The sequence below is a fragment of the Schistocerca cancellata genome, chromosome 10, assembly GCF_023864275.1.
Source record: "Schistocerca cancellata isolate TAMUIC-IGC-003103 chromosome 10, iqSchCanc2.1, whole genome shotgun sequence".
In the NCBI taxonomy this organism is placed as follows: domain Eukaryota; kingdom Metazoa; phylum Arthropoda; class Insecta; order Orthoptera; family Acrididae; genus Schistocerca; species Schistocerca cancellata.
Genome location: NC_064635.1, coordinates 174,677,446 through 174,690,115, shown reverse-complemented (window position 1 = coordinate 174,690,115; position 12,670 = coordinate 174,677,446). Strand labels below are relative to the sequence as shown.

Below are 12,670 nucleotides of genomic sequence, written 5' to 3'. Positions count from 1 at the left end.
CTTGTATTTCCAGACTCTTTACAGCCCTGTCTGCAGCCCGAAGGCGTTCCTTGTCTAAAGCAAGCATCGCTCGTACCATGTTAGAACCTATCTTCATTCCCATATTTATAAATACCTTGCACCTTACAATGTTGCAATAATTGAAAGTCGCAACAGCATCATACACACCAAAGTGAAGTGTTTCTATTCCAACAAATACAGTCTTGGGGATTCTCGACCATATAACACTATTTACACTTTCATTGGGGTTTTGAGTTTTTCCGTGAATACACTTTTTCAACAGTTTAGGTGCTGCTAAGTCTCTGAAAATAGGTTTTATTACCTCCATTATTGCATGAGGCAGACTATGCTTATGAGTGTATACTTCACCAGTTAGCAATCCTTTGTTATATTTACACCAACTGTCTTCTTCTTTGGGACACAAGCTATGTTGGGGATTTTCATCGGTTGAAGAAGTATGAAAAAAAAGAGCCCAAACAGCCTTCTTCATTTCGTCGACACTTTGTGTATTTTGCCTAATAGCCTTTACTTTTACTCATTATTATACTTCAACAAAACAGAGACTCAAGAAACAGAATTAATTACGAATATTTTCGAGATAACGACAGAGTAAATAAACATGAAACAATCGACAATCACACCAGCGATATATATTGAACCATCACAGGTTAGCCACAACACATACTTTATCTCACATCACTAAAATGTACCTGATGAACACGGACGTTAATAATAACACCATTTGACAGCAGTTTAACAGCGCCACAGCGGGTCACGCCCATGTAGAACACTTTTCAAAAAAAAATTTAAAAATAGTTGTAGTCTTCGGAATTGAATAAATTATATATCTATTAAAAGGTAATAGTCTGCAGATTCAGAAAACGCAAAAAAGTAAAAAGTGAACTTTTCATGATTTTGGGCCTTTCCGGAGGCCCTTAATGTCTGAAGTAGTGCTGGCGGGAACTGACACCACGAATCCTGCAGGGCTGTCCATAAATCCGAAACAGTACGAGAGGTGAGGCGGGTGGAAGTCTCTTCTGAACAGCTCGTTGCAAGGCATCCCAGATGTGGTCAATAATATTAGTATCTGCGGAGTTTGGAGGCCCGCGGAAGTGTCTGAACTCAGAGTACTGTTCCTGAAAACACTCTGTAGCAATTCTGGGCGAGTGGGGTATCGCATTATCCTGCTGGAATTGCCCAAGCCCGTCGGAATGCACAATGCACACGAATGGATGCAGGTGATCAGACAGGATGCTGACGCCCGTGTCACCTGTCAGAGCCGTATCTAAACGTATGATGCGTCCCGTATCACTCCAACTGCACACGCCTCGTACCATTACAGAGCCTCCACCAGCTTGAACAGTCCCCTACTGACATGCAGGGTCCATGGATTCATGAGGTTGTCTCCATACTCGTACACGTCCATCCGCTCGATGCAGTTTCAAACGAGACTCGTCCGACTAGGCAACATGTTTCCAGTTATCAACAGTCCATCTTCGATGTTGACGGGCGTAAAGCTTTATGTCGTGCAAGCATCAAGGGTATACGAGAGTGGGCCTTCGGTTCCGAAATCCCATGTCGATGATGCTTAGTTGAATGGTTCGCACGCTGACACTTGTTGATGGCCCAGCATTGAAATCTGCAGCAATTTGCGGAAGAAATTGAAATCTTTTCACTTCACAAAAGTAATCTGTTATCTGTTTTAAACGAACAACTTCAGTTCAAAGACAAACATTTCTTTGAGCTTTTCGATGATCTGCTTTAGAATGTTCAGTCTTCTGTCCTTTTTTTAAAATTTATTAAGGCTTTAAGAAATATTTTATCTTTACTTTGTAATTTTATTTCACCAAACATTATTTTATGACTGACTATCTGTTTTAGAATATTTGCTTACGCTTTTAGACTGCATGTTGCTAATTCACATCCTTTTTCTTACGGCTCATAGTATTATAATTTTAAATTCCTTCCATTTTTTATTTTTTTTATTTGTTTATAAGACTGGCATACAACTTGAGGAATACCAATGCCTTTTAAAAATTGTCACATGTAATTAAAAAAATAATAAAAAATACAATCTACATACGAACTTTATAGACAATATTTCATAAATATGGACAACTACTTCGTATCGTATTTGTGCAGCATGTAGTATACATGTCAGCTAAAGAATATTGCAGCCTACTCCCTAAAATCGTTTCAATAAAGACATGTTGCTGCACAGTAATACATCGTCTGACGTGACAGTCTTCGCCATTCCACTTCGTTAGAAAGAAGCCTTCTGCTACATCTTTGCACTGGCGTTTGTCCTCACCATGGCAACCACTAGTTCGCCTATCGACTTTACAACAACTTCAGTGGAAAGAAGCTTGCTGCCACATCTTTGGAACGGCGTCCAACTTCACCATGGCAACCAGTGGTTCCAAATGGTTCACTAACAGGCCTTGAAAGGGCAACCCATGTACTGCCAAACCGAAGTTCTTTTATCTTACATATTTAAATATTTTTAACGCTTCTTAATTGACAATAGCTGTTTAATAAGGTAAGTTTAGTGTGTGTTTATTTTTTTTCTTGACAATGTTCTATTAACTAAGAAATTTTACATTGTTATTCGACTTATAACTCATTGGTTAGTAATCACATCATGGGCGGAGCCTCTATTACATATACACTCCTGGAAATGGAAAAAAGAACACATTGAGACCGGTGTGTCAGACCCACCATACTTGCTCCGGACACTGCGAGAGGGCTGTACAAGCAATGATCACACGCACGGCACAGCGGACACACCAGGAACCGCGGTGTTGGCCGTCGAATGGCGCTAGCTGCGCAGCATTTGTGTACCGCCGCCGTCAGTGTCAGCCAGTTTGCCGTGGCATACGGAGAGCTCCATCGCAGTCTTTAACACTGGTAGCATGCCGCGACAGCGTGGACGTGAACCGTATGTGCAGTTGACGGAGTTTGAGCGAGGGCGTATAGTGGGCATGCGGGAGGCCGGGTGGACGTACCGCCGAATTGCTCAACACGTGGGGCGTGAGGTCTCCACAGTACATCGATGTTGTCGCCAGTGGTCGGCGGAAGGTGCACGTGCCCGTCGACCTGGGACCGGACCGCAGCGACGCACGGATGCACGCCAAGACCGTAGGATCCTACGCAGTGCCGTAGGGAACCGCACCGCCACTTCCCAGCAAATTAGGATCACTGTTGCTCCTGGGGTATCGGCGAGGACCATTCGCAACCATCTCCATGAAGCTGGGCTACGGTCCCGCACACCGTTAGGCCGTCTTCCGCTCACGCTCCAACATCGTGCAGCCCGCCTCCAGTGGTGTCGCGACAGGCGTGAATGGAGGGACGAATGGAGACGTGTCGTCTTCAGCGATGAGAGTCGCTTCTGCCTTGGTGCCAATGATGGTCGTATGCGTGTTTGGCGCCGTGCAGGTGAACGCCACAATCAGGACTGCATACGATCGAGGCACACAGGGCCAACACCTGGCATCATGGTGTGGGGAGCGATCTCCTACACTGGCCGTACACCACTGGTGATCGTCAAGGGGACACTGAATAGTGCACGGTACATCCAAACCGTCATCGAACCCATCGTTCTACCATTCCTAGACCGGCAAGGGAACTTGCTGTTCCAACAGGACAATGCACGTCCGCATGTATCCCGTGCCACCCAACGTGCTCTAGAAGGTGTAAGTCAACTACCCTGGCCAGCAAGATCTCCGGATCTGTCCGCCATTGAGCATGTTTGGGACTGGATGAAGCGTCGTCTCACGCGGTCTGCACGTCCAGCACGAACGCTGGTCCAACTGAGGCGCCAGGTGGAAATGGCATGGCAAGTCGTTCCACAGGACTACATCCAGCATCTCTACGATCGTCTCCATGGGAGAATAGCAGCCTGCATTGCTGCGAAAGGTGGATATACACTGTACTAGTGCCGACATTGTGCATGCTCTGTTGCCTGTGTCTATGTGCCTGTGGTTCTGTCAGTGTGATCATGTGATGTATCTGACCCCAGGAATGTGTCAATAAAGTTTCCCCTTCCAGGGACAATGAATTCACGGTGTTCTTATTTCAATTTCCAGGAGTGTAGTAAAACGTGCACTGGTTTCTCCAGTAGTGATTCTCCAGCAGAAAGAGCTTCCTACTCAATGGTAATTCATCGTTTTATAGCTTTATAACTTTATGTATTTTCTTTAATGTATGTAGCCCTCTAATTAAACTTTTGTATACTACTTGTAGGTCTGAAGATGACCACAGCAGTGGTCGAAACCGGTCACTTTAATAAATATAAATCGTGATCAAGACTGTTTTTAATAGTAAAAATTTGCGGAGGAGTTGTACTTCTGACACGTTGAACAATTCTCTTCAGTTGTCGTTGGTCCCGTTCTGGCAAGATCTTTCCTCGGCCGCAGCGATGTCGGAAATTTGATGTTTCACCGGGTTCCTGATATTCACGGTACACTCGCGAAATTGTCGTATGGGAAAATATCCACTTTATCGCTACTTCGGAGATGCTGTGTCCCATCGCTCGTGCGCCAACACCACGTTCACACTAACTTAAGTCTTGAGAACGTGCCACTGTAGCAGAAGTAACCGATCTAACAACTGCAACAGACACTTGTTGTCTTATACAGGCTTTGCCTGTCGCAGCGCCGTATTCTGCTTGTTTACATATATCTGTATTTGAATAAGCATGCCTATACCAGTTACTTTAGCGCTTCAGTGTATGATGAAATATCTATCACCTCAGTTGTCAGTAAAATTACACTGTTCTCGATGTGGCTGGATTGAAGAGTTTTTAGCAAACAGAACACAGCGTGTTGTTCTCAATGGAGAGACGTCTACAGACGTTACAGTAACCTCTGGCGTACCACAGGGGAGCGTTATGGGACTATTGCTTTTCACAATATATATAAATGACTTAGTAGATAGTGTCGGAAGTTCCATGCGGCTTTTCGCGGATGATGCAGTAGTATACAGAGAAGTTGCAGCATTAGAAAACTGCAGCGAAATGCAGGAAGATCTGCAGTGGATAGGCAGTTGGTGCAGGGAGTGGCAACTGACCCTTAACATAGACAAATGTAATGTATTGCGAATACATAGAAAGAAAGATCCTTTATTGTATGATTATATGATAGCGGATCAAACACTGGTAGCAGTTACTTCTGTAAAATATCTAAGAGTATGCGTGCGGAACGGTTTGAAGTGGAATGATCATATAAAATTAATTGTTGGTAAGGCGGGTGCCAGGTTGAGATTCATTGGGAGAGTCCTTAGAAAATGTAGTCCATCAACAAAGGAGGTGGCTTACAAAACACTCGTCCGACCTATACTTGAGTATTGCTCATCAGTGTGGGATCCGTACCAGGTCGGGTTTACGGAGGAGATAGAGAATATCCAAAGAAGAGCGGCGCGTTTCGTCACAGGGTTATTTGGTAAGCGTGATAGCGTTACGGAGATGTTTAGCAAACTCAAGTGGCAGACTCTGCAAGAGAGGCGCTCTGCATCGCGGTGTAGCTTGCTGTCCAGGTTTCGAGAGGGTTCGTTTCTGGATGAGGTATCGAATATATTGCTTCCCCTACTTATATCTCCAGAAGAGATCACGAATGTGAAACCAGAGAGAATCGAGCGCGCCCGGAGACTTTCCGGCAGTCGTTCTTCTCGCGAACTATACGCGAGTGGAACAGGAAAGGGAAGTAATGACAGTGGCACGTAAAGTGCCCTCCGCCACACACCGTTGGGTAACTTGCGGAGTATAAATGTAGATGTAGATGTAGGTGTTGAGTTTTTTTTCTGGCAGTGTGTATATGAAGGAGCACGCCCAGCTCTCACACCCAGTTTTGACAAGGTGACTACACACACACACAACACACCCACACACACACACACATCAAATAAAACCACATAGGGTGATGCACTGATGTGTCCCTTTGTTTCCAGGAAGCCCTGGAGGTGGTGAACACCTGGATGCAGGTGCTGTTCCTCGTGTCCATTCTGCTGGCCGCCTGGGGCACCAGCATGTTGAGTGAGATGCTCAACAGTGTCTCCGAGGACTTCCACCCCAAGTCCAAGTTCGCGGCGCTGCAGACCCACGTCGGGCTGCACGCCCTGCTGTCCATCATCGGCGACACCGTCACAGACTACCTGCCCTGCACCGCGCCGCTGACGCCCACTCTGTGGAGCAACTGTGAGTGAAGTGTACAACACGCTTGGATACTCAACTGCTTATTGCCACGTGTACACTACTGGCCATTAAAATTTCTACACCACGGAGATGACGTGCTTCAGACCCCAAATTTAACCGACAGGAAGAAGATGCTGTGGTACAGAGCATTCACACAAGGTTGGCGCCGGTGGCGACACCTACAACGTGCTGACATGAGGGAAGTTTCCGACCGATTTCTCATACACAAACAGCAGTTGATCGGCGTTGCCTGGTGAAACCTTGTTGTGATGCCTCGTGTAAGGAGGACAAATGCGTACCATCACGTTTCCGACTTTGATAAAGGTCGTATTGTAGCGTATCACGATTGCGTTTATCGTATCGCGGCATTGCTGCTCGCATTGGTCGAGATCCAATGACTGTTAGCAGAATATGGAATCGGTGGGTTCAGGAGGGTAATACGGAACGCCGTGCTGATCCCAACGGCCTCGTATCACTAGCAGTCGAGATTACAGGCATCTCATCAACATGGCTGTAAGGGATCGTGCAGCCACCTCTCGATCCCTGAGTCAACAGATGGGGACGTTTGCAAGACAACAACCATCTGCACGAACAGTCCGACGACGTTTGCAGCAGCATGGACTATCAACTCTGAGATCATGGCTCGGGTTACCCTTGACGCTGCATCACAGACAGGAGCGCCTGCGATGGTGTACTCAACGACGAACGTGGGTGCACGAATGGCAAAACGTCATTTTTTCGGATGAATCAGGTTCTGTTTACAGCATCATGATCGTCGCATCCGTGTTTGGCGACATCACGGTGAACGCACGTTGGAAGCGTGTATTCGACATCGCCATACTGGTGTATCACACAGCGTGATGGTACGGGGTGCCGTTGGTTACGCCTCGGTCGCCTCTTGTTCGCATTCACGACACTTCGAACAGTGGACGTTACATTTCACATGTGTTACGACCCGTGGCTGTACCCTTCATTGGATCCCTGCGAAACCCTACATTTCAGCAGGTTAATGCACGACCGCATGTTGCAGGTCCTGTACGGGCGTTTCTGGTTACAGAAAGTGGTCGACTCCTACACTGGCCAGCACATTCACCAGATCTCTCACCAACGGAAAACGTCTGGTCAATGGTGGCCGAGTAACTGGCTCGTCACAATACGCCAGTCACTACTCTCAATGAACTGTGGTATCGTGTTGAAGCTGCATGGGCAGCTGTATCTGTACATGTCATCCAAGCTCTGTTTGACTCCGTGCCTAGGCGTATCAAGGCTGTTATTACGGCCAGGGGTGGTTGTTCCGGGTACTGATTTCTCAGGATATATGCACCCAAATTTCGTGAAAATGTAATCACATGTCAGTTCTAGTATGATATATTTGTCCAATGAATACCCGTTTATCATCTGCATTTCTTCTTGGTGTAGCAAATTTAATGGCCAGTAATGTATTTTAACTTTAACTCTGTTAAAGTTTACAACATCAGTAGCCCGCGTCCGCCTGCGAAACACAAGGTAAAATCTGCTGCTTTGTACTCCAATCTCGAACTGCTCTAAGACACAACTTTAAATTCACTTTTCTACCTGCCCGCTCATTGCGGTATGGCTGCCCTTATTATCAGATTTGAATCTGCCGCTGCGGCGGCTCCTTCCGCCGTGTCGCAGCCCTTCACCACGAACACCACTTAAAAAGCTGAAAATGTCTGAATTAAATGGTAAAATACCATGCAGCTTTCTAATAATAACAAGCGACTTCTCATGAAATAACTATATTTAAAAATCGAATAATCACAAGTTCACACACCTTTCTTTATAAGCAGCGCTTAATGGCGTCCTGCTTACAATCTTGACAAATGAAAGCTGCCTGTGCGTTAAAGTGTAGCATTCATTTCACGCTAGGTGAGCAGAGCCTTACGTCAACGTGACGTAGACACGCGTCATCATGAGTTTCGCGAGTTGTCCTATCGACTGTTGTGTGCATTCTGTATACATCGACTGTTGTGTGCGTCTTGAATCTGCACTGTTCATTGTTCTTAGTTGATTTACTACATGAAGGCAAAATTGAATGGAACTATATGGTTTAATATTTCGAGCTACATTCGGAATTACTTCGAACTTTAGTTTCTCAGTTTATCGTTTCTGCCCACATGAATTATGAACAATTTATTGGCTTTTATAAAAATACGAAACACTTTAATTTCTCCCTATTTCACGTTTCTATCCACATGATTTAAGCACGATTAATCGGACTAAAGTATGCTTAGACACTTTCGTTATGGTTATGATTCCTTCATTCAGATATTCGTTATGTTCATGAAACACACAATAACATCCCACATTCTTTCGATTGCAGCTTAATTTTACATTCGTGATCTCCTCGGGAGTTATAAGTAGGGGGAAGCAATATATTCGATACCTCATCCAAAAACGCACCCTTTCGGAACCTGGACAGCAAGCTACACCGCGATACAGAGCGCCTCTCTTGCAGAGTCTGCCACTTGAGTTTGCTAAACATCTCCGTAACGCTATCACGCTTACCAAATAACACTGTGACGAAACGCGCCGCTCTTCTTTGGATCTTCTCTATCTCCTCCGTCAACCAGACCTGGTACGGATCCCACACTGATGAGCAATACTCAAGTATAGGTCGAACGAGTGTTTTGTAAGCCACCTCCTTCGTTGATGGACTACATTTTCTAAGGACTCTCCCAATGAATCTCAACCTGGCACCCGCCTTACCAACAATTAATTTTATATGATCATTCCACTTCAAATCGTTCCGATCGCATACTCCCAGATATTTTACAGAAGTAACTGCTACTAGTGTTTGTTCTGCTATCATATAATCATACAATAAAGGATCCTTCTTTCTATGTATTCTCAATACATTACATTTGTCTATGTTAAGGGTCAGTTGCCACTCCCTGCACCAACTGCCTATCCGCTGCAGATCTTCCTGCATTTCGCTACAGTTGTCTAATGCTGCAACTTCTCTGTATACTACAGCATCATCCGCGAAAAGCCGCATGGAACTTCCGACACTATCTACTACGTCATTTATATATATTGTGAAAAGCAATGGTCCCATAACACTCCCCTGTGGCACGCCAGAGGTTACTTTAACGTCTGTAGACGTCTCTCCATTGAGAACAACATGCTGTGTTCTGTTTGCTAAAAACTCTTCAATCCAGCCACACAGCTGGTCTGATATTCCGTAGGCTCTTACTTTGTTTATCAGGCGACAGTGCGGAACTGTATCGAACGCCTTCCGGAAGTCAAGGAAAATGGCATCTACCTGGGAGCCTGTAGCTAATATTTTCTGTGTCTCATGAACAAATAAAGCGAGTTGGGTCTCACACGATCGCTGTTTCCGGAATCCATGTTGATTCCTACAGAGTAGATTCTGGGTTTCTAGAAATGACATGATACGCGAGCAAAAAACATGTTCTAAAATTCTACAACAGATCGATGTCAGAGATATAGGTCTATAGTTTTGCGCATCTCCTCGAAGACCCTTCTTGAAGGCTGGGACTACCTGTGCTCTTTTCCAATCATTTGGAACCTTCCGTTCCTCTAGAGACTTGCGGTACACGGCTGTTTGAAGGGGGGCAAGTTCTTTCGCGTACTCTGCGTAGAATCGAATTGGTATCCCGTCAGGTCCAGTGGACGTTCCTCTCCTGAGTGATTCCAGTTGCTTTTCTATTCGTTGTACATTTATTTGGATGTCAGCCATTTTTTCGTTTGTGCGAGGATTTAGAGAAGGAACTGCAGTGCGGTCTTTCTCTGTGAAACAGCTTCGGAAAAAGGTGTTTAGTATTTCAGCTTTACGCGTGTCATCCTCTGTTTCAATGCCACCATCATCCCAGAGTGTCTGGATATGCTGTTTCGAGCCACTTCCTGATTTAACGTAAGACCAGAACTTCCTAGGATTTTACTTTTGAATTCACTGAACGCTTCACGGATAGCCCTCCTTACCCTAACTTTGACATCGTTTAGCTTCTGTTTGTCTGAGAGATTTTGGCTGCGTTTAAACTTGCAGTGATGCTCTCTTTGCTTTCGCAGTAGTTTCCTACCTTTGTTGTTGAACCACGGTGGGTTTTTCCCGTCCCTCACAGTTTTACTCGGCACGTAACTGTCTAAAACGCGTTTTACTTGTTACTGATCCACAGAAGAGGAAAAACGCAATTTTCTTCGTATCTTCTTCGGAGGCCTGCTTTCGTAGCTTAGATGAAACTGCTTGCGAAATTTTTCTGCCGCTTAACCGTCTTCAAATGGTTGAAATGGCTCTAAGCACTATGGGTACCCTAGACTGAGTACCGTAGCAGTCGCGTCGTTCCGGACTGAAGCGTCTAGAACCCCTTGCCGCTTCGCCACAGCGGCTGACTAACCGTCTTCCTCGAAAACTTTACGTAAGTGGCTCTGTCGCCCCTCCCCCCCCCCCCCCCGCCCCACCCTGGTTTTCGGCGTCTGAGACGGTTTCATATTGATCAACCAAGGTCCTAAGAACAGACTGTTTCTGTGCTAGGTCGTGGTGGGAAGTAGCGTGCTGAACCGTGTATCGACTCGTGCTACTCCTTGCCTTTAGATTGCATTGGTTTTCCTTTTCTTCCCCTGACATGTTTGTTTGATGTGTTGTCAGTCATTAAGTGGCTGCTTGGTTGTCTTTTCCATATGCTATCGATATTTGCGTTTCGGTGGGTTTTTACCGTCCCTCACAGTTTTACTCGGCACGAACCTGTCTAAAACGCATTTTACGATTGCCTTGAACTTTTTCAATGAACACTCAACATTGTCAGTGTCGAAACTGAAATTTTCGTTTTGATCTGTTAGGTAGTCTGAAATCTGCGTTGTATTACTCTTGCTAAAAAGATAAACCTTCCTCCCCTATTTTATATTCCTATTTACTTCCATCTTCAGCGACCACTGTCTGGTTCTCGCCCCCATTTACCTTTATACGAAGGGACTTCAAAAAGTAAGTTACACATTACTACTTCGGGCCGATAAACTTTTATTGAATTCTGTACTACAGAGTGCCACAGATACGCATGTGGATCATCATTCGTACTGCAGCCGTTACACTCCTTGATGTGCAATGTGTTTGCTTCCAGTGACGCTGTCGTGTCTGCTGCTGTTGGAGCTGGTGCTCCTGAGCCTATGGGCCCGCAGGCTGTACTGCCGCGAGTCTACGCCGGTGGTGACGCTAGGGTACCAGCCACGAGGAGACGCACAGTCTGGTGCGGAGGCCGGCGGCGGACCGGAAGTCGCCAGTGCTGTGGTCACCACACAGCCGGGCCATCACAACGGGCTGCAGCGCGCCAGAGATCGCCCAGTCAACTCAATCACCATCGTCACGTGATCCAGCCTAATATCTTTTGGAACAACAGGAAGCAGATATGTAGAATACTGCTCAGAAAAGCACAAAGACCTCCACCATCTGATGAAACCGTTCACGTGTGTTTGTCAGTTTTAGACCAAGTTGCCCTTGGCTACTTTGTGTAAGTCTCTTCAGTTGTCTCCAGTTTGGCGATTTGATAGCTCACATTTCTCGTCCCTGCCTCCATTAGTAGTATCTGTCGGATTGGTCACGGAATGGGAACATCTGAATTCTTGGTGAGCCGTGTATCGACTCGTGCTACACCTTGTGTTTGGATTGCATTGGTTTTCCTTTTCTTCCCCTGACATGTTTGTTTGATATGTCGTCTGTCGTTAAGTGGCTGCTTGGTTGTCTTTTCCCTCTGCTATCCGGGAAACTGCTATGGAGGAAGTGAGATCTTTGACCGGTGGTAACTTCGTGCGGTGGCGCGGAAGTAGGGGCGTTGCGCGCAGAGAGAGTGTGGTGGACACGGGAGGGCAGTGTAGCTCCCCAGCCTGAAGCAGGCGTGGTCGGTTGTACCGAGTCGCCACGTGATGTACACTCCTGGAAATTGAAATAAGAACACCGTGAATTCATTGTCCCAGGAAGGGGAAACTTTATTGACACATTCCTGGGGTCAGATACATCACATGATCACACTGACAGAACCACAGGCACGTAGACACAGGCAACAGAGCATGCACAATGTCGGCACTAGTACAGTGTATATCCACCTTTCGCAGCAATGCAGGCTGCTATTCTCCCATGGAGACGATCGTAGAGATGCTGGATGTAGTCCTGTGGAACGGCTTGCCATGCCATTTCCACCTGGCGCCTCAGTTGGACCAGCGTTCGTGCTGGACGTGCAGACCGCGTGAGACGACGCTTCATCCAGTCCCAAACATGCTCAATGGGGGACAGATCCGGAGATCTTGCTGGCCAGGGTAGTTGACTTACACCTTCTAGAGCACGTTGGGTGGCACGGGATACATGCGGACGTGCATTGTCCTGTTGGAACAGCAAGTTCCCTTGCCGGTCTAGGAATGGTAGAACGATGGGTTCGATGACGGTTTGGATGTACCGTGCACTATTCAGTGTCCCCTCGACGTGTACGGCCAGTGTAGGAGATCGCTCCCCAC

The 12,670-nt window shown here is 46.2% G+C and overlaps 1 protein-coding gene across 1 annotated transcript in view; it reads left to right on the top strand.

Moving 5' to 3' along the window:
- LOC126106227 (organic solute transporter subunit alpha-like) overlaps positions 1 to 11,534 on the top strand; it is a 55,647-nt gene extending 44,113 nt beyond the window's left edge. Inside the window, exons 3-4 of the mRNA XM_049912455.1 lie at positions 5,944 to 6,190; positions 11,287 to 11,534. Of these exons, the coding sequence (XP_049768412.1) occupies positions 5,944 to 6,190; positions 11,287 to 11,534 (495 nt within the window). The remainder of the gene's footprint in view (positions 1 to 5,943; positions 6,191 to 11,286) is intronic.
- The last annotated feature ends 1,136 nt before the right edge of the window (positions 11,535 to 12,670 follow it).